The sequence below is a fragment of the Eurytemora carolleeae genome, unplaced genomic scaffold (assembly GCF_000591075.1).
Source record: "Eurytemora carolleeae unplaced genomic scaffold, Eaff_2.0 scaffold320, whole genome shotgun sequence".
NCBI lineage: Eukaryota > Metazoa > Arthropoda > Copepoda > Calanoida > Temoridae > Eurytemora > Eurytemora carolleeae.
The window spans coordinates 107,993-130,695 of NW_019396551.1; the positions used below are offsets into that span (position 1 = coordinate 107,993).

General features: G+C 34.0%; 1 protein-coding gene and 1 pseudogene across 1 annotated transcript; both read right to left on the reverse strand.

Moving 5' to 3' along the window:
• Positions 1–319: 319 nt before the first annotated feature.
• LOC111705342 (probable E3 ubiquitin-protein ligase HERC4) lies at positions 320–20,765 on the reverse strand. Its single transcript, XM_023477841.1, has 29 exons — positions 20,636–20,765; positions 19,907–20,032; positions 19,649–19,794; positions 18,580–18,616; positions 18,316–18,361; positions 17,689–17,823; positions 17,332–17,441; positions 15,595–15,643; positions 15,119–15,264; positions 13,594–13,672; positions 12,704–12,753; positions 10,956–11,036; positions 10,450–10,548; positions 10,214–10,299; positions 8,802–8,899; positions 8,313–8,370; positions 7,916–8,027; positions 7,219–7,388; positions 6,347–6,454; positions 5,575–5,647; positions 5,127–5,189; positions 4,360–4,446; positions 3,879–3,954; positions 3,091–3,351; positions 2,481–2,530; positions 2,308–2,413; positions 1,637–1,797; positions 1,423–1,547; positions 320–742 (listed from the first exon to the last, which is right to left on the reverse strand). The coding sequence occupies exons 1-29, from the start codon at positions 20,735–20,737 to the stop codon at positions 502–504; spliced, it is 3,081 nt and encodes a 1,026-aa protein (XP_023333609.1). The 5' UTR covers positions 20,738–20,765; the 3' UTR covers positions 320–501.
• Positions 14,846–14,964, reverse strand: LOC111705357 (uncharacterized; annotated as a pseudogene).
• Positions 20,766–22,703: the final 1,938 nt, after the last annotated feature.

A 22,703-nucleotide genomic window follows, 5' to 3' on the forward strand; every position in this document is an offset into this window, starting at 1 on the left:
AAGTAACACATGTTGAACTAGAAACAACGGCTTTTCAAACTAAATAATTTGTGACCAAATATATGTGATGTCTTTTTATCATTGATGCTAATAAGCTCGAATGTCTTGGTATTCTTAATATATTATCTGTTTTTATATAGATATACATTTAAATCTGGTTTTAAAATAATTGCAATATAATAGTTCACAAGTTGAATTTTCATATTCTATACATAGAAGCAAAGATTATAAATTTCAGTATCTCTCAATAATACAAAATCTGTAGGCAACAAAATGACGGATATATCTTTTTAAGTAATTTCTGAGTAAAACTGAAAGACAACTTTAATTTTAGTTTATTTTAATTCAGTTTAATCTCCAAAGTAAAGGCCAGGGTACATTTCCGGAAAAATCTAATTTAGTTTCATTCGTCAACTAGAATACAAGTAGAACACACTGGAAATTAAGGCAGTGATGAATGATATTAGATCTGAAAAATATAAATCTTGGTCCCACAACTAACTAGACAATACCGAACCCTTTGGTCTCCAGTATTGCCTGCCGAAGCTTGAACTTGAGCCTCTCCTTAGTAGCATACTCCGGCAGGTCGAGTAGGTTGAAGCAGGTGTGTGCTACAGGTAAACAGTTTACATCTCCGGTACGCTGAATGGTGATCTGTACGCTCTCCATGCCACGTGCTGGGATACGGTCACTTCCGGTCAGAAACAAAAGGAACTTCCGCTTTTCTTCTTCCTTTAGCTCCCTAATTAGATGAATTTGTAAAAAAAATCCGAAACCGCCCCCCTTCTTCATTTTGTAAGGACATCCTTAACATTTTGTTACTACTTGAAGGATTATATAAAATGGATTTACAGAAGCATATGCTTATGAAGTAATGAAGTCTAATATTTAAAATTATTAATAAACGACCTATTTAAGATTTTGGCAGAAATTACAAGAAAATTACTTGGTCCTTTCCATTCAGATTTTTGTATCCATATATATACATATATAGTTGTTCAAAGAATTGTAACTACTGAAGATCGTCATGATAGACGTGAAACATTATGTTTAGTATAATTCTTTTTTTAATAAAAATGTTTAGTTAAAAACTGAAATACATATGTATATATATATATATATATATATATATATATATATTTGGCTGGCTTGTTTGTATGCCTCTTGGTTTTTTTGTATTCAATAATCACCAAAACAGAAAAAAGATCAGGTATCCAATTTTTGTGGCAACTCACATGGTCTCAGGATATACAAATAGTAAATTAATCACTTGACCCACCTTGCTATCGACAGTTGACACTTTGAATTTTCTTTCTTTTCGATACTTTTTACTCAAAAAATTATTTAATTCCCATAATTCATAAATTACTTACAGGGGGGGAGATGTTTTTTTGGAAAGTATACATTCATGTTTGCTCCTACCTAAAAGCTTCCCAGAAGAATTGTATAGTTTGATGATCCTTGGTGAATCCCTCCTTGTACTGACAACCCTCCTCCAGCTTATCCCAGTCGTAGTTCTCATTACCAATCACCAGGGCCATCAGCTCCTTAACAGTAACAATATTACAGGATAGGCCGTAATAAAGATTTTATTATTTTATAAAAAAATTATTATTTCACCTTTTTAAAACCTCACCTTAGCCTGGAAGAGTAGAAGAACTTGTTTGTTAACGACTGTGAGGAAACCCTTCTTGAAGGCCTCGAACTGCTCCTGGCAGGAGGAGTTGAGCATGTAGTTCACGTATAGGTTCACGTACTCAACCTTGTTCTCATTGTTTACAGCCACATTCTCTCCATCTTCAACAGATTTTATCAGTTTATTTTTAAACAGATTTTATCAGTTTATTTTTAAACAGATTTTATCAGTTTATTTTCAAACAGATTTTATCAGTTTATTTTTAAACAGATTTTATCAGTTTATTTTTAAACAGATTTCATCAGTTTATTTTTAAACAGATTTTATCAGTTTATTTTTTAACAGATTTATCAGTTTATTTTTTTAACAGATTTTATCAGTTTATTTTTTAACAGATTTTATGAAAAATATCAAATTAAGCGATCCTTTAATTAATATGGCAGAAGTGATTCAAAATAGAGCACCGCTAAAACCTATATCCGAGAAAAGGTTGCTCAAAATCGCCAACTTTCTAACTAAACTGAAAAAATCGTAGTTGCTCAATGCTCAATCGTGCTGTAGAAATCTACAAGAAGAAAAGTTAAGGTCGAAAGAAGGAAATCGTTAATGCACTTTTTAGTGCTTGAAAATCGGAAAATTTCTTATCTTTCAGCCAAAAATGCTAAATTTACCTGGTTTCAAAGGTTTGGCCACTAACTCCCCAAAGTAGGACTCCGTAATGGTAAAATTTAGACAGAAAACTTCTTCAACGTCGGGTTCAGAATAATCCAATAAATCCTTGAATAAAGACAATAAAATCCGGGAAAAATTATCACTTAACTCGTATAAGCTAGACTATACAGACCTGTAGAGATTTTGCAACGGTAGGAGAGAGATCAGCCAAATCAGAAATTTCTATTATTAAATAAAAAAATTATTTTGTTTTGAACAAGTTCAATTTGGAAGTATTTTTGAGGAACGATCTTCAGAAACTTAGAAAAAACTAACATACTTGTTTAACGTGTTAGAGAGGCCATGCAGCACAATGGGTAATTTAGGGGGATCATGGGGGGGGGGGGGTTGTCACAATCTTTCTCTTAAAATGCATATATTTTGTGTTTCATGATGAGAATGGACAGATTAAATTCATTCTGATAATCTTTTCATTTACAGACATTGCATGAATTGTAGCTTGCATTGATTGATAATGGTTTCAATTTACAATAACTTTTCCCGTTCATAACTTGATATATTCTTTTAAGAATTGTTGTGTGTTAGTTTGGATATCCTATCATAACTCAGGAACCCCTTGACCGATTTGCCTCCAATTTTGATCGGAAACTCTGATGACAAACAGGAATGTTGTTCTTAAAAATGGCTAAAATCGTAATTTACGACCAAGCGCGGGTAAACGGCGGGAGTAACTATGATCACCCAGGGCAACCCTGGGTTTTCAAGCTAATAAGTTTAATTACCTTCGGTTTTCTCCTCTAACAGTTTCTTATACAGAGCTAGAGGAAAAGGAAGGTTTATTATTGTAAAATTATATATCGCTAGTCCGCAAACTATTCCAATCATAGTAAAGTACTCCGAGGTTTCAAAGGAGGCCGGGTTGAACCAGACGGTGTTGGTCTCCTCGTACTCCTTGAACATCCCGTAGTCAGGGTTCAGGATCTCCTTCATGAGGAGAAGGAAGAACTCCTTTGTTACGCCGCCAGCATCTTGAGCTTCTTCTCCTTAAATGGAGAGACCGGCTAGACATGGTAGTTAAGTTGACAATGAAGTATTGTAGCTCAACCTAACTACCACGTTTAGCCGGTTTCTCCTTTTTAATCATGAAAGATAAATTAGAAGGGAGAAATTGAGAATCCTTATAAAAACAATAATTTGAAGTAAAAATGGGAATGGCATTCCAGCTCGGGGGGGGGNTGGCCAATCCAAAAATTCTTTTATTTCGATTTAACGATAAACACATACTCAGCATTTTAAGTATGAAAACAAATTTTAGAAAAGGAACAAAGTAAATTTTTTATGAAAATATACGCCAGTTTAAATATTGACGAAAGATTGAATTCATAAGCTGGAATAGACCGATTCTGCCTCAAAAATTTTGACCCATCAAGATTTTTCTCACAAATAATTTCTATTTCCCATTATGCAAGTAGTTATAAAGTGGTAAAAGGAAATAATGAGAAATATTTTTGAAATTTCAAAATATTCAAAATTTAAACAAATTTAAACAAAATTTCCAAATAAAAATTACCGTGAAATGTGATGCGCAAAGGTTTCTTAAAGTTTTCTCTTCTATGTAAAGTGTTGAGAAGTTGTGCAATTGTATCCTTTACCAGACACATAAATACCAGCAATACAAAATCCATACAACATTTTCATTTCTATCATTATAAAAAATAAAAATAAATAATTTTTAAAAAAATTTAAAATGCGTTTGACCTTTTATATGAGACAGAGTTATGCTTTTTAACTCTACGGGAAATTTATAGCTTTAGAATTTTAGGGTCGGTTTCATCTTTTAGATTTGAAAATTTTTAAATGTCTAAACTGACAAAGGGATTAACAATTTCTGACTTTTTAAGCTTTAAAATTGCATTTGCTTAGGGATAATGAATAAAAATCGCTATAAGTAAAAGTTCAAAGGTCTCAAGAGCTTTCAAGAAAGAAGAATTTCTCTCGATTTAAAAATAAATTTAAAATATAAAGAAAAGAATGGTTGATTAAATATGTCCCTGCACTATATTGTTCCTTGAGACAAATATCTCCAGAAACGGATTGAGCATCCCTTGACCACTAGCAATCATCTGGAACATTGCGTCCTACACAATCGATATATATCAGGAACATCATTTTTTCAAATTTTATATCAGATTATATATCAGGAACATCATTTTTTCAAATTTTAATATTGTATTTTAACTTTAAGGTTGTAACCTTTATCTTTAACTTAAAATTTAAATGTTTATTTCATCAAGAGCAAATTAATTTCCAAATGAATTTCCCAAACTTTCAAATTTTATATCAGATTGTATTTAAAGTTTATTATGGCTTATATCCCTGATACCTCAATGATGGAGGAAAATGAGGAGATTTTGAATAACTAATTCTTTAAGGTTATCAAATATCAATGTCAAAGGTTATAAAAGGAATTTAAAATTTTATACATGTTACTTTATTTTTGTTATATCAAATGAGTATCAAATGAGTATCAAATGAGTATCAAATGAGTATCAAATGAGTATCAAATGAGTATCAAATGAGTATCAAATGCGTATCGAATGTAAGCAAACGTTATCAAATGTGTATCAAATGCGTATCAAATGCGTATCAAATGAGTATAAAATGAGTATAAAATGAGTATAAAATGAGCATAAAATGAGTATAAAATGAGTATAAAATGAGTATCAAATGAGTATCAAATGAGTATCAAATGAGTATCAAATGAATATCAAATGAATGACAAATTCATGGTTTTTAAATGTTTGATCTTGATATATTCCTGGACTGCATTCTGCTGAGCGATCTGTTGAGTAAACTCCTGGTCGGATCTCAGAACAATCTCCTGATCAATAAATAAATAAATAAATCAATCAATCAATCAATCAATTAATCAATTAATCAATCAATCAATCAACCAACCAATCAATCAACCAATCACCGTTTGGGCGATAAATTAATGTTAACATAAATGACAAGATATTCGTAGCTTTGAATGAATAAACCAATAATTGGGTAAAGGAGTTTTTCAAGAGATTCAGTCAATTTCCCTCCCCCCCCCACACCTTACGTACACATGAAATATCAGTTTTAACATTCGGTGAAACAAAACTATATTTTCGAGGTTTTGTTGATGTTGCTGAGAAGATTTTTGAGGAGAGGGATGAAGGGAGGACGGAGACAAAGAAAGGGGATGGGGCGGTAGTGATGAAAGGAAAATATGTTCCTACCTTGGCAATGGGATCGAAGATGAAGGGAAAATTACAAATATAAAACTCTGCAGTTGTGTCCTGACCCCGCATTCTAAACAATCATATATTACAAATTGGATTATCTTTTTTCTTTGTTTTTCTGCTTTCGTTTTACACATTTTTGTTCTTTTTCATGCAGAGAACTTTATTAACATTATCTCAGGGTAGTTTTTTTCTAGAAACGATTAATCTGGTATGAATATTGAATATTGAATATCGAATATTCAATATCGAATATTGAATATTGAACACTTAATAAAGAATATTTTGAACATTTTGTGATAGAAAAGTGAAGCGCTTTTATAAACCTGTTAATCTGGTATGCTCTTCATTTTTGAACCAAATATTGATATGAATTATAAAGGATTGTTTATTTACTAATTGTTTAGATAATGTGTTTTGTCAATTATCAGTTGATTTTCTAGCGAATAATTTAATTACTGATTGTTAAAATAAAAATCAATTGATTTATTGATTAACCATTTATATAGTTTTTACTATACATAGTCGCATGTCTGACTCACAACTGTATCTTATCACTCTTTTTCGAACCAAGAATGAATGGGATATCTTTATTTATCTAGCTTATAAATAATTATTTTCAATAGTGGGTTCTTAAAAAAAGTGACAATGAAGCAATTGAACAGAATTAAACACTTTCATTGTACTCCATTAAAAGTCACTTGTAAATCGGACATAGAGGGAGGGTCCCTAAAGGCTAATTAATACTATTTGTATAATTAATATTTACCTGGCCATTTTCCAACTAAAATATGAAAGCTTGAGATCACAGTATTCATGAATATTGGGAATATAGAAGGTTTCGTAGCTCAACACATTTCCACTCTCACTATTCACCCTGGATAATTAAATACATATATACACAATCCGTACATTTCCTCTCTCAGTTTTCACCCTGGATAATTAAATACATATCCGCACAATCTGTACATTTCCACTCTCAGTATTCACCCTGGATAGTTAAATACATATCCGCACAATCCGTACATTTCCACTCTCAGTATTCACCCTGGATAGTTAATTACATATACACACAATCCGTACATTTTCAAAATAAAAGTTCTTATTTAACAAAGAATAAAGCCGTAAAATTTGTACATTTTAGAAAAAAAAATCCGTACACATTGACCACCCTAGTTCTATTTCCTTTGAAATAAAGATTTCTATTTTCCCATATTTGGGCTGGGAGACAGGCACAAACATATATTTGGTCAAAATAAATGTTTTGCAGCAGTCTAAGATTATCCCCCCCCCCCCCCGGTTGGGAAGGTTTTTTTGTTTACAATAATTTGGAACTAGAAATTATTATTATTTTTGAATCGTTGAAAAATTATCGATTTTCCCCTAAGAATCATTTCTTTTCTTCACTTTAGCAAATAAACCAAGAAAAAAAGCTTGTGGAAAAAATTTTTTTTTAAAAAATCAACACCCCTGAGAAGTCTGGTTTAAAGTTCGCTTTGCTCCCCTCAAAATAATATTAAAGACGACCAATGCAATTTAGCATGACCTTTGCTATATTTGGAATATTCAACGTGGAAAATTTACAAACAGGGGAATATATTTTCTTAAATCTAATCTCTGCAATTTATCTATTTGATTCACCTTGAAAGAAAAGTGAGGAAGACAAGAATAACAGATAGAGCTCGAACTTTAATTCTTTCAATATTCTCCAGGTTTAGGAGTTTGAGGAATGGTACTGCAGCATCCTTGTAGCAGGTTAGTAAGTTTAGAAACCAATCCTTAGGACTCTTCCCGAACCATTTCTCTAAAACCTAGACAACAAAGTTGGTATTCTGAGGCCGAATTTAAAGAATTTGAGCCGCGGATTAAATTTGAGACTCGGCTCAAATATGGTTGGTTCCACTTAAAATCGTACTCATTGTTTCAAGATTTAAGCCAGCGCTGAATTGAAAACGGTTTTCAGCGGATTTGAGACACGGCTCAAAATCATTAAATTCGGACACTGATTTATCAATCCACGAGTATTTCCTCAAATATAACCCCACGCTCCTCAAAATTCATTTTTTCCCTATTATAACAGGGATATTTGGCACGTGGCACCAAAATACCGGCTAAAGTTTACCCTGGAGACAATTTTTTAGTGCATTTCCAATTTCCTCCAAAACTACAAAACTTTTATTAGAGAAACCACAATTGAAAAATTATTAACATACAATAGAAAAACATGAATTTCTAGTACACTTTAATCAAACAAACCTGTTTAAAATCGGACAAGAAGTTTTATAGATGGAGTGACTTGAGATTAGGTCTTCAGACGCTTAAATTACGATCCAAATACCTTAACAGCGTTCCCTTGAAGCAGCATAAGTTTTTCAGCGTATGGAACCTGGAACTCCATAGCACAACTAGGATCCATCATGGAACTGTGTAAGGGAAACACCAGGAAAAATCTATAATAAAAAAATTGTGAAAAACAAAACTATTCTTTAAAAAATGGTGAAGCGCAACTTAATTTCGGGATTTTTAGCTATGTGGTCATTGACGATCTAAATATTAAATGGTCAGTTCTCATTTTCATGCTAATTGTTCTTTAAGGCCTCGTATAATAGGCTGATTTCGTTTGATTTAGTAGTTTATAAGATTTGTACACACATTTAGCTGTGCATAATCCTTTACATTTACAAATAAATCAATTAATCTTATTGTAAATACGAGTTTAGATATTTATAATTGACCTTAGAGCTTCAGTGTCAGGTGGATTTAATTTTATTTGTTCCAGGCAGCTCAACAGACCTGGATTCATTAATAATTTAACAATTGTTTTTGATAGATTTTTTTTTAAATTGTCATTCGGCGAAGTTTAACAAACAAATTCAAAATATTTACAAACGACACAATCATCGTTTTAAATCTCGTAAATTTTCTTGACGTTAAAATGTAATAATAAAAACTGACAAAACTTAAATCCAGGGAAACAAAACGAAATATTTAAAAAGTTGTTTTCCGCTCTTCAGGGGACATCAGTTCCAAAATTAACACTTTGCCCATTTCTAACACTGGGTTTTTAGGATCCCGGCCCATATCATGAGTAAAAGTCGAAAGTAAAAACTATTACCAATATTTTATCAAGTATGACTAGGACAACCATTCCAAATATAATATCAAAATCAAAAACAAAAGATTAAAAAGTATGTTTTTCTGTTCTTGTATTCAGAATTGTTGACCTGACATAACTGCGGACGAGATAGTATCATTTTTACAGTTCTGTATTGTAGAGAAAGCATCTTTCCAAGCAGCAAAGTCAACACCAGGGTTACTTCCACTTAAAAAGAACAATAAGATTAATAATGATAATAACATAGGCGGTTTTTAGGGGGGGGGGGCAGTCCTTCGCCCCATCCCCCGAGTGAAAGTTCGTTAGAGATCGTTAATGGTCATTAGAAGGTCTGACACTGATTTCTTTGCTGCTACTGTATTGCCTGGGTTCCTAGCTTCTGTTTTACATGATAAAGCCTTAGTTAAAACATTTTCAATTTCATTATCGGTTGTTAGAGGTCGTTAGAGGTCATTAGAAGGTCAAACACTGGATTTGCTGCTACTGTATTCCCAGAGTTCCTAGTTCCTAGCTTTTCTTTTTGTCGAGGTCATCAACGGTCATAAACATTTTTTATATGTCGAGGTTATTAAAAGTCATTAGAGGTAATTAAGAGTTCATTAGTATCCAATTTTTTTTGGATAATACATCCCTAATTAGAAGTCAAGCTAAAAATTCGAAGATTTGAACCAAAAATGAAGGCAGGGACCCCCCCCCCTCATCAAATAGGACATCTCCACCATCCCCTTTTTATCTTTGCATTTTCAGATAACGTAAAAGCGAAGAAGTTCAAACTAACAGTCTCAAAAGTCAAAATTAGACTTTTTACAATTTTTTTTATAAGATTACAGGGGGATGGGGGGGGGGGGTAAAATTAATATAAAGGGGTAAATCCTGAAACCATCCTTGAATAATAATGATGATATTAATAATAAAATTGAACCATGGTTACTTCCACTAAAAATTCAAAATAATAATATTAATAATACTACTAATACTAATAAAAATGAACCATGGTTACTTTCACTTAATAATAATGATAATAATAATAAAAATGATCATATCCATAATCCTTATAATCTTCACTTGATTTCTTTAAAAGAAACCGGTCCGAAACATAAGAATTTGAGAGTTTCTCTTATTAGCTTTATGAATATTGTCATGGTTCAGCTGATCGCCAAAATACTGATCTCTTATTGCTGAATAAAAATCCTCTCCTTGGACTAATTTCCAAACTGTATTCATATTCTTAAGGTTTGTGTAGGCATAATTTCAAGTTGTTAAATTAAAAGTGACGTGTTCGATGCACACCGGTACTCTGTAAAGCTTGATCTGATCAAGAATGAGTTAGTTATCCGTGTCAATAATTTTGACAATCAATTATTTTCAATTGTGGTTTTTCTTCAAAGAAATTCTTTTAACTAACCAATTTTTCAGCTAGAAAACCGACGTCATTATCCCCACTATTGAACAGAAAACGGTTTCAAAGGTATCGTTGTAAATCAAGTATTATAGTAAACTTTGAGACTAAGAATACGCTACCTGCAACCACTGTGTGTAGGAGTTAGTAATGATGCATTAATACAGGATAATGTTGAAAATATTAGTTCAACCTCTTCCAATAAATCCTAAAAATATCAAAACTTTTTTTTATGAGCACAATTAAGCCCTTTCCTATCTCCCCCTTCCCTCACCATCCAAAAAGAGTGAAGTTCAATAAACATTATATTTTCCTAGATACCCCCCCCCCCCACAAAATTATTCCAAACTTTATTTACCTGATCTAAAAGTTCATCTTCTTTAATCTCTGATATTTTCTTAAGTAAGGATTGATTTAGCCTTCTTATTGATGGGTCTTGATCCAACTGACTTTTCTCCTAGTTTCAGAAACATTAAATTTAAAACGTCAAAATTCTCAAATTGCGCTAAATAATCTTATTTAAGTACGCCCTCAAATACTTGTCTTGTACGTAAAAAAGCTAACCAAATAAATTTTTAAGAATTTCTTTTAAGTTAACTAAGTTTGCCGTATTCCAAATGAAAAAAATACACACATTTTATTTTTGCTCAAAATAAAATATACTTTTCAATCCTGATTTTTATGTAAAAACTAAGTTAGGAAAATTTTAAAGAATTTCAGTATTTAACACTTAATACGATGTTTTGGTTGCTATTTTGTCACTTGGGTCCGGATCTGAACCTCGGATATCCGGACCAAAGCACTTGGGTCCGGATCTGAACCTCGGATATCTGGACCCAAGCATTGGATGTAATGTTTCCGTTCCTTGTCTGTGACCGCTAGCCAGCTGGAGTTTCCTCCTGCTGAAATAAATCCTGTCCGACAGTTTATATCTCCGCTAACAATCTAGTTCAGCTTCATCCTAATCCACTTATAATCAAAGTATACTTTGCTTGTCCGTCTGTTTGTTTGTTTGTAACCGATAAACGTCAAAACAGCTGAGCCGATCGGACCCAATTTTTTTGTGGATGCTCAGACTAACAAAATTTTGTCTCAAAAACTTTATGATTTTCACTTTTAATCCAGGAAAAAAATTGTAAATCCGCCAAATCGATGAGAAAATGCTGAAAGATTGGTCAGCAAGTTGAAATAGAAAACGGGCGAGAAGCTCCATGATAGCCGGCCTAGAAATAAGGATCAATGATCAAGCTAGAGCATTTATAAAATAATGTGAAGATTTCTTTAATTCCGTATTTTTCATTCAAAATTAGAATAATCAACTTTTGAAGTGGTAATTTCAAACAAAATCAAAGCTCTAAACATCATTTCAAATCCCTAAATCTGATATATTCTTGCCTCTTTTAAGGGACTAGAAACGAAATGTCAAGTGACCCTAGGTGTCAAGTTCTGACAGTTGCATTCATGTTCTCTGCAGGAAAAATCCGCTAGTAATTTTAAAAACATAAAAGAACAATTTTCTGAGAAAAAATTAAGAATACTTCACTCACTGAAAATTATATTAACAATATTTAATAATAATATTAAATACATAGCTCCATGATTTAAAACCAATATTTCTTTAATATTCATCAATAAATTAAATTAGACATGCCATTCATTCTATAAATCACGGGGAGTGACCAACAATGTATGGTATTTGAACTGAGAATGTAATATTGTTGAGAAAGAATTTGAGTCTCTGCTACAAACTCAAATTTTCTAATTCCTATATCCTTGCAACCCAATGCTGTACACATTAGATATTTCAATCTATGAATTCTGGTAGATCAAAAAATCTAAGTTTGAAATATCAAAGGTTTGCATCATCAAGTTGCTAAGATATAAGGATTAGAAAATTTGAGTTTGAGACATAGACTCAAGTCCTTTGTTAGTCATCTGAGACCTATCAGACGTTTTTACGGTGCATATATGTTCAGCAAGAGAGCAAATTCAATCTTCAGAATCCTCATAAATTGTTCATTTTAGAGGGATGATTTTGAGAATATTATTAAAAATTAAATATTATTATTAAAAATTATTAAACAACGATGCAACGGAAAATGTAGTACAAATTCTACAGTAAACCAATTAGTTGTTAAGGAGCCTAGGTTGTGAAATGAAAAATTAACTATTATAATCGAAAATAAGTAATCTTATTCAGTTATTGGTTTCTATAATATCTAATTCACAAACATTTTCTGCAGATTTCCTGGAATTTTGATTGAAAAGACGACACTTGAAGAATTTGTAGAAATCTGTGAAAAAATTCAGAAAGAACAAGAAATTCAATATATTGATGAATAAAAAAAGTGATTCTAACATTGACTTATTGAGGAAACTTCCATTGATATTTAATATTTTTTTTAAATCGACTCTCAAAACGTTCCAAAAATTGAACGATTTTGAACGTCCACTTTGCGCTCAAACTCAGTAATTGTACATGATTAAAACGTTTTATATGTCTCAAATTAATCCTAAATTTTTTTCCACAATACTACTTCCTCAGTTTAACTACCATACATTGGCGGTCACTCCCTTTAGTTAATTAATGAAGATTAGGATTAGTTTGATGCCTGAGGTAGAGTTGAATTTTGATTATTCTGCCGTCCTCGTCCTAGCTGTCCTAATTCAATAGTTCTATTTTAACAATTTCCAGGACATAAAGGTCAGAGCAACAAACAATAAGGACAGTAAAACAAGAACTTAAAGCATCAAAACTCCACCACAAACCCAACCACCAAATGATTTTCGATACTTCGGGAGAAAATAAAAATAAAAATTAGACATAAAACCCAAGTAGTTTACCCTTATTGATACTGGCTTTAACCCAAAAATTTCATTTAGTGAATAAAACTCCAAAAAAACTTCAGTAGGAAGTAGCCAACCTGCCAAATAACAAACCAACCAACCTCCGTAATTGCAGGTAAAAGGGACTGTAAGCGTAACTTCAAGTGACCCTCCATGCAAAGCGGGGAACGGTCAATTTACAACGGTACCCAAAAACCCCTATGTGTTTGTCGAGTATAGATGGATGGTGTATTTTTCGACATACGCAAATCCGCTACACTACACTTCTGACTTACACCAAATCCGCTATACTACACATCCGACCTACTAATACGTGGTTTTATAGCTGCTACATGGACTTTTGACCTCAGCGCCCCGCCCCCTAGCCTGTCAAAGTCGCAGCGCTCGGCCCAGAAATTGTCTTAACCTAAACTAACCCTCAAATAGTACAAAAATAAACAGCTGGCGTATGTCTGATATTGCAGTAGGTGGGAAAGTTAGTAGGTCAGAAGTTCAGTAGGGGGGATGTTGCGTATAGAAGATGTAACATAACCATATTTCTGTACTCAACGAGCACACACAGGTTTTAAGGGTACCGTTATAAATCAGCGTTCTTCACTTTGCATGGAGGGTCAATTGAAATTACGCTTACAGTCCCTTTAATCAATCAACCAACCTGAACCAGCTACTCCAAAAGCGTAAAGTTTATTCCTGGTAGGGACTAGTGCTAGTGTATGCCGGTCACCAGCTGCTACCTACACAGAGAACTCGTCAATTTAGAGGGGTCCCAATAAACATGGGAATTAAGAGACGACTGGAAAATCGTCTTCGATTTTCGATGGTTAATAAGTTGTATCAAAATAAAGAGTCTTTATCAAAGAAGTTTTTATTCAAGTTTAAAAGTCAAATATTTAAAAAAGAAATTCTTTTATATAATGTAATAAAAAAATCAAATAAAAAATCAACTGTCACTGTACATGTCTTATAAGCTTTCCAAATGTGGTCTGCCTTCTTTGTATATTAAAAATTGACGGAGATATTGAACATTTAAAAGACGTCGCTTTAAAGGGAGCATTGATCAAGGGGGGGGGGGGAATAACTGAAATATAAATATGGAAAGGTATAGTTTTTACAGATCCTCAATGTCCGGCAAGTGGATATCGAGCATCAAACACAAAAGTTCCCAGCTCAGGCAGAATACAGTTAGCTTAGACCGTTCCAATGTTACCAAAAAGAGCTATAATGAGCTATAGAATATGTCTAGGAGGTACTCGTTTATTCTTGTTATCTGTGTGACCAGAGTTCTCTCCGAGTTCTAGAATATGTTTAAGTGGTATTAGTGGTCTTGTGACCGTTCATTCTTGCTATCTGTGTGACCAGATTTCCCATTAGTTCTAGAATATGTCTATGTGGTACTAGTGGTCATGTGACCGTTTATTCTTGCTACCTGTGAGACCAGAGTTACAATGAGCTATTGAATATGTCTCGGAGGTACTAGTGGGCATGTGACCGTTTCTTCTTGCTACCTGTGTGACCAGAGCTCAATGAGCTATTGAATATGTCTGGGAGGTACTAGCCACGCTAAACTAAGGTAATAAGTAGGTAAAATAGGCCTATAATTATTATTATTAACAATCCACCTACAGACAAAGTAAACGACCTGTTGATTGAAATACAATGAAAATAGAGTTGAGCTCCTCTACTTGCCCTGGTCTATATGGAAAATAGTGGTTCAGTTCTGGCCTGAATGTGTTTTGGATTCAGTGTGTATGTCTTAAAAGCTTGGATACTAGGGGATAAATAAAGAGGATGCTTCAAAAGTACTTAAAGTATACGGTTCACACCTCCGCAGAGTTTGTTTATGTGATAAATGTTGTTTATGAAATCCTCAACAGGTAAAGATGAGCCCAATTTCGGTAAAAAGTGAATGCCTTCACCACTGAGTATTACCAGGCGGTCACCCATCCAAGTACTAACTCAGTTCAATGTTGCTTAACTGAAGTGATCAGACAAGAACTGGTATTATCAACATGATATGGCCGTAGATGATAGGCCTGGTACTGTAAAAAGTCTGGCCGCACCATCAAAGTTGAAACCGGGCCGACATAGAATAGGGGAGGGGCGGTACTTGCTGCGCGTCAATAAGGCCGGTACACCCTTGTCCACCGTGTAGTGGTCATGCGACAGTTTCTTCTTTCTACCTGTGTGACCAGAGTTCCCATGAGTTCTAGAATCCGCCTAGGTAAAATCTCTGAAGAAGTGGTCCCGTGACCGAGCTGACCGCAGCGGCTGCTTCCCCAGGTGAATACTCCACCATCACTGGTAAGAGCTATACTGTGTTCAGATCCTGGATAAATATGCACTTCCTAGGATTTTTGACCCCATCTTCCATTTAAACTTTTAATTCTTTCGGCATTTTATCTTCGATAAATTAGAAATAAAAATTTTGCGGATTTACAATTTTTTTTCATTGATTTCCAATACTTAACGATATCAATTTTGGAGACCATTTTTTTAATTCTGAGCATCCATAAACTTCCCTGGGGTAACGGATTAACAAAATAAAATAGCAAAATTTGTATTTATTGTTAAATTCATCCCTAAGAGGAAAAAGAATAATTTTTTGATGTTGTAACAATTAGCTTAAGATTTATTTGAAAGTAAAGTGTATATTTTCCTGCAGCTAAACCAGCAGGCGATATGTTCTGTTTACGGAGGGTTCGTATCTAAAATATACAATTATTAAAGGGACTGGCCTACGTAACTAAACCAGCAGGCGATATGTTCTGTTTACGGAGGGTTCGAATCTAAAATATATAATTATTAAAGGAATGCCTACATTATTTCAACTCAACCCACATCTACAGCGTTCCATGTCCGATTTACAATGGTACCCTTTATACCTTAATCAAACCTTAAATAGGAAGATTTAGTTATGTTTATGACTGAAAAACATATTCAAAAGTCTCTAAATTCCCTTAATTTTCTATTGCAAAAAAAACGCAGTTTCTGAACCGCAAATAAAACTTCATTAGAAAACAGGAATAACTCCATCATGTTTGTCATGTTAGATCACTTAAATTACGTCCTTTGTCCCGGGTAGATATCTATCTATCCTTTGTCTACTCCTAGTTGACCATGTATACCTGGGTTGGTAGATATCTATCCTGTGTCTACTCCTAGTTGACCATGTATACCTGGGTTGGTAGATATCTATCCTGTGTCTACTCCTAGTTGACCATGTATACCTGGGTTGGTAGATATCTATCCTTTGTCTACTCCTAGTTGACCATGCATACCTGGGTTGGTAGATATCTATCCTGTGTCTACTCCTAGTTGACCATGTATACCTGGGTAGATATCTATCCTGTGTATCTCTTACTCCTAGTTGTCCATGTATACCTGGGTTGGTAGATATCTATCCTGTGTATCTCCTACTCCTAGTTGTCCATGTATACCGGGGGTTGTCCATGTATACCGGGGTTGGCTTGGCAGATATCTATCCAGTGTATCTCCTTGTTAACCATGTATGCCTAGGTTGGAAGATGTCTATCCTGAGTATCTCCTACTCCTAGTTGACCATGTATACCTGGGTTGGTAGTATCTATCCTGTGTATCTCCTACTCCTAGTTGACAATGTATACCTGGGTTGGTAGATATCTATCCTGTGTATCTCCTACTTCTAGTTGACCATGTATACCTTGGTTGGTAGATGTCTATCCTGTGTATCTCCTACTCCTAGTTGTCCATGTGTACCTGGGTCGATATCTATCCTGTGTATCTCCTACTCCTAGTTGACCATGTATACCTGGGTTGGTAGATGTCTATCCTGTGTATCTCCTACTCCTAGTTGTCCATGTGTACCTGGGTTTGCTAGATATCTATCCTGTGTATCTCCTAGTTGACCATGTATACCTGGGTTGGTAGATATCTATCCTGTGTATCTCCTACTCCTAGTTGACCATGTATACCTGGGTTGGTAGATGTCTATCCTGTGTATTTCCTACTCCTAGTTGTCCATCTGTACCTGGGTTTGCTAGATATCTATCCTGTGTATCTCCTAGTTCCCCATGCATACCTGGGTTGGTAGATATCTATCTTGTGTATCTCCTACTCCTAGTTGACCATGTATACCTGGGTTGGTAGATATCTATCCTGTGTATCTCCTACTCCTTGTTAACCATGTATGCCTAGGTTGGTAGATGTCTATCCTGTGTATCTCCTACTCCTAGTTGTCCATGTATACCTGGGTTGGTAGATATCTATATTGTGTATCTCCTACTCCTAGTTGTCCATGTATACCTGGGTTGGTAGATATCGATCCTGTGTATCTCCTACTCCTAGTTGTCCATGTATACCTGGGTTGGTAGATATCTATCTTGTGTATCTCCTACTCCTAGTTGTCCATGTATACCTGGGTTGGTAGATATCTATCCTGTGTATCTCCTACTCCTAGTTGTCCATGTGTATTAGAACCAAAAGAGAAGACCGCTCCACTTAAAGAAACAACCAGGGTGTGGTTTCCTTAAAATTTTAAACCTTTTAATACATAAATACATACGTACACCCTTACACCCATACATACATGCATACCTAACAAACATAAAGTTTATAATACGAAAAGTTAAAGTGTTTTTAGTGATATCAATAACTAATAAGTGATGATCAATTAATTTAAGCTGATTGTTAAACAAGTCCCAATTAAAAGTGATGATGGTCAAAACAGTAAAAATTATCTACAATAATCAAAAATAAAATAACAAAAAGTTACCTCCGCATGTGAGTCCTGCAAGGGGGACCCCTGCTAGGGACTCGACTAGGGTTGGGTTGAACACGTGATCTGCTCCCTGTCCTAGACCTAGCTGTCCTTTACTGTTATTTCCCCAGCTATACACCTGTCCACCAGCTAATTAATAATATTAAAATATACTTCGCTTTTCTATTTGTCTGTCCGTTTGTAACCAATTAACGTCAAAGCGGCCGAGCCGACAGAGTCCAAATTTTTAACTTTTATGACCCCCCAGGGAAGGTTTATGGCTAGTCGAAGCTAAAGCATATTACCAGGAAAATTATTTAGTTAAACGCACTTTTAAAAAAACCGCGAAAATTTGAGAACGATCAAAATGGTGACTTTCGTGGATATTGGATATTGTTTCGTTATTCTGAACATTCAGGGTTTCTGGCTTTTAACTTAACAATAATCTGTAATAACGCATTACACAATTCCAATTAGCATAATCTACAAGTTTGATTTTAAAAGGTTGTGAAAAGACCAATAAGATGTCAAAAATCTTCAAAGTTGACTAATAAAAGGAAATCATTTCAATCCTATCAGTATGAGCTAAACTTCCTTTTAATTTAAATGTTTCGACGTGTCTCTTTATTGCGTCTGGAATACCTGTTAGTACAGCACTGTGATACATTCCAGCAGATACAAGATCGATCTAACTCAACCAAGAAAATGCGTTAATACAGAGATGAAAAAATCTGCAGAAAATAATGGTCAAACAAACAAACACTTTTTCCTCCATCTTAATCTTCGAAAATTATCTTTAACAGATAATGGAACTGGGAATCTTAAATTAAAACTTTGCTTTATCATTAGTTAAACTAAACTTAGAAACAAGAAACGACAGGTTAAAAGTAAACACATTTTTCTTTCCTTAATTGTTCCCAGTGACTTGATGAGACGAGGAACTCTAAAAAAAACTTTATTAAGCCAAAAAATAAATTAATGTTCAAAAACATAACTAAATTTTCTTTATGAATAAAAGAATATTTTGAAGAAAGAAATGACTGGTAAAACCAAATACATTCACGATATCACAGATATTTATCAATACTCACGTTTAATTATCTCACGGGTAGGGTTGTTAATCGTTTTTGAAAACGATCGTTAAACGATCGTTAAACGATCGTTTTTTGTTTCGTTTTCAAAAACGATCGTTTTTTGTTTCGTTTTCAAAAACGATCGTTTCGTTTTCGGAAAAAAAAACGATCGTTTTTAAAAACGACCCACTCGTTTTGAACTTATAGAAAACGAATAGCGATCGTTTTTGTAAACGATCGTTTTTATTAAAACGATTTGCGACCGTTTTATATACGATTGTTTTTAAAAAACGATCGTTTTCGAAAAAACGATCGTTTTTGAAAATAAATTTTATTGAAAATTATGTTAACGATCGTTAACGAAGCGTCGTCGTTAACGATCGTTAACGAAGGTTGTCGTTAACGATCGTTAACGAAGGGTCGTCGTTAACGATCGTTAACGAAACGACGAATTTTGTAAAAACGATCATTTTGAAAAACGATCGTTTTTAAAAACGCGCGTTTTGAAAAACGATCGTTTTAAAAACGACTACTTTTAAAAAACTAACTTTTAAAAAAAACGATCGTTTTTAAAAACGATCGTTTCGTTTTCGATTTTTCGTCGTCGTTTTCATAACGAAACGATCGTTTTTCTGAAAAATGAAAACGTTAACATCCCTACTCACGGGGCACAATATTTATTAAATAAATTTCAAGCATTTTTTAGAAGTGTGTTCACAGTACAATGCGATATGTATTTTACGAAGATTTTCGACGTATTCCGGGTCCACTTTACTAAAGAATTGGATCCGTATCGCTATTTTCATTCACAAATACTAATTCTGTATCCGAATTCTATTTTTAATCCTGGATCCAAATGCAATGGATTCCAAGAACCTGATCCGAATTGTCTACATCATTACCTGAGTGTTTGTGAACCCTGATTGTGCCCCAGTTGACCGTATTCATCACTCCCCCAACTGAAAACACTCCCCCAATCATCTGCAGCCAGGGAGTGGTTTGATCCAGCAGATATACTTCGAACTGTGTACTCAGATAATGCCGTGACCTAAACAAAATATAGGAATACTTTAACCATCTGTAAATTGACAAGACCTACAATTTTTATTAGAAATAACAAAAAGTTCTCTGGATTTAAAAATTTAGAAACAAGAAAGTACCAGCTCTAGTCTAGTCTGACTGGACTCCCGGCCAAGTTGGCCGAAATCATTTGAACCACAGCTGTAGAGTTCGCCAGTCTCCGTTATTACTAAACAATGCCGGCCACCAATTGATATACTGCTCGGCTGAAATATTAACATTAAATATTATGTTTAAAAACGATTAAGTTGATTGGTATTGTTCACATGTATAATTGTCCATGGACCGGATTCAATGAATTTGAGCTAAATCTAGAGGCGGCGGTGTAAACTGCGTATCTTGAATCGGTGATTCATGTCTTAAAGATCTAAACTACACGGCAGCACTACAGACAAGTAGTTGAACCGGGGTTAGGTAGATTTGCATCATAGCTTAAATTCATTAAACTCGGTCCAAGCAGAATTCAAAACTGGGTCAAAAGGAGTCTTTAATAAATTATCATTTCTTTCAATTAGTTCTTTTGAATTCATTCCATTACGCGTATACAAATGCATTCTATTATCCGGATCGAAATGATTTTTTAAGTTGATATGGGGGGGGGGGGTTAAATGTGATAACAACTGGAAAGTCCACCGCCCTCCTAACCCATTTTATACGACACTAAAAAAAACCATAAAAAATTTCAGATTATTTTCCCGATCTATCTGCAGCGAAAACCTTCAAATATATTATTATTTAAATAATTGTAATACGCGATAAGATACTTAATATACTCAGTGATTATTTGAGATAATATTACACTGATATACCTTGATGTCTGGTTTCTTTACAATGGTTGGGATAGATATATATGCGTCCTCTACTCCTCCCTGACCTAGCTCACCATTACTAGCTGATCCCCAACTATACATTTTAACACTTCTATAAACAACAAAAATAAGATGAAACCTGTGGTCCGTCCTAGTATACGATTATCGGACCCACCCATTATCAATTTAGAATATGAAAACATTTCAACAAAACATTTCTGGTGGGCAGAGTCCAAAAATCGTTCTTTGGGAAGTAAGCGAAACCTGTAAGTATCTTAATTTTCAGTGAAATTCATTCATCGTTCAAAATCTTATCTGTACAGGAATAGATAAAAATATGTAACACACAGAATTATGACAGACTATGCAGGGGTGATTACTCGGGGTAGGTGAGCCAGTTCAGAGTGCTTCAAGTTACTTAACTTGAATCCGTCCTAGTATACGATTTTAGGACCCCCGCCCCCTCCTATCAATTTTGTACATGACGACTTACTTTTTAGCAAAAATATTATTATTTATTATAGGTTTAGGTTAGGTTGGGACAATTTCTGAACCGAGGGGCCGAGCACTGCGTCTAGGACAGCCTAGAGGGCCGATCGGCGCGGCTAGGACAGGGTAGGAGGCTGGCGCTGCGGCCCACATGACCACATTATTCTCTGTGTTACATATGAGATCCATGTTCAAAATTGATAGGGATATAAAATAATTATACCAATCTCTCCTAAATTTCCGTGGTTTGGTTCTGTCTTAGTGAACGTATTGGACCCCCACTCTCCCTCCCCTCCTTTCAATTATATACATAGGGTCTGTCCTAGTGAACGATTTTTGGACCCCCCCACCTAGTTGTCCATGTGTACCTGGGTTTGCTAGATATCTATCCTGTGTATCTCCTACTCCTAGTTGTCCATGTATACCTGGGTTGGTAGATATCTATCCTGTGTATCTCCTACTCCTAGTTGTCCATGTAATCGTTCTCTAGGAAATTACCCGTGGTTTTTTACCACTAAACTACAAACTTAATGAGATAAATTCTTGGAAAATCTGACGAAATATAGCTAGGGGAAAGTTCAGAAACATTATTCCAGAAAGATCTGTCTTCCCTGTTTTAATATTTAGTTCTAAATTATTACGTGAATTGCGCTGTTCTGCCGCTGTTTATACTGTTCTTAGTTAGTTCTCGTCTTTACTTTAAAATAAAATCAATCAGTTAATAAATGATTAGAAACGATGCTACATACAGAGCGTCCCATATCATATTAGATTATCTCAAATCTTTAACGACAAAATAAACCCTAAATACTCGAAGAACTTATCATTTTCCGCAAGAAAATTCTTATATAAGCCTTATGTTATTTTTCAAATTGATTTATTCGAATTAAATTTTCTTATTAGTCCCGAAAATCGCAATTTAGACCCGTTGACGGTCTAATATGATGTGGGACACCCTGTATATTGGTTCTCATTTGAACTACTCCCGTTTGAACTATAGTTCGTTTGAACTATTGTTCATTTGAACTGCTGACATGACGTCATAACATGTAGTTCAAATCAACACATTTTTTCATTCTTGCTCCATTTGAACTATTTTTCTACTGCAATTCAGTTTTTAAATTTTTTATAGCTTTCAAATGAGAAAAAAATATTTCAAATGAAAATGACAAAAAGTAGTTAAAACGAACAAAAAACAATTAATTAGATAAAAATTTTCACAGAAATGTTTTAAATAAACATAAAAATAGTTTAAATTAACAAAAAAATATGTAGGTATACGTATTAATAGGTATTTTTACGTATAAATGCGTATGGTCAACTTTTGACTAAAGAACTTACGTATATTTACGTATTTTTACGTATTTATCATACCAAGCAATTTTTTCAAATGCTTTGGTTTTCCAGAAACGTATTTATATGAAAAATTAAGTATACTTTTTACCATTTTAATTTGTAGGTTTTTATTTTACGTATTTTTTACGAGTTTAAAAGTTTGATGCAAACCTAAAAATACCTATCTTTTCGTAAAGTTCATACCAATAAATTCAAAGTTTTTAGGTTTTTATTTTACGTATTT

What these genes read in the sequence shown, in the direction of transcription:
- LOC111705342 (XM_023477841.1), bottom strand. Translation starts at nt 20,737, where the DNA reads ATGTATAGTTGGGGATCAGCTAGTAATGGTGAGCTAGGTCAGGGAGGA. An exon ending in CAGGGTTCACAAACACTCAG is followed by an intron (nt 18,617 to 19,648) that starts GTAATGATGTAG and finishes AGTTTTTTTTAG; the next exon opens with AGTTCCTCGTCTCATCAAGT. An exon ending in TTCTTCTGGGAAGCTTTTAG is followed by an intron (nt 743 to 1,422) that starts GTAGGAGCAAAC and finishes TCATCTAATTAG; the next exon opens with GGAGCTAAAGGAAGAAGAAA.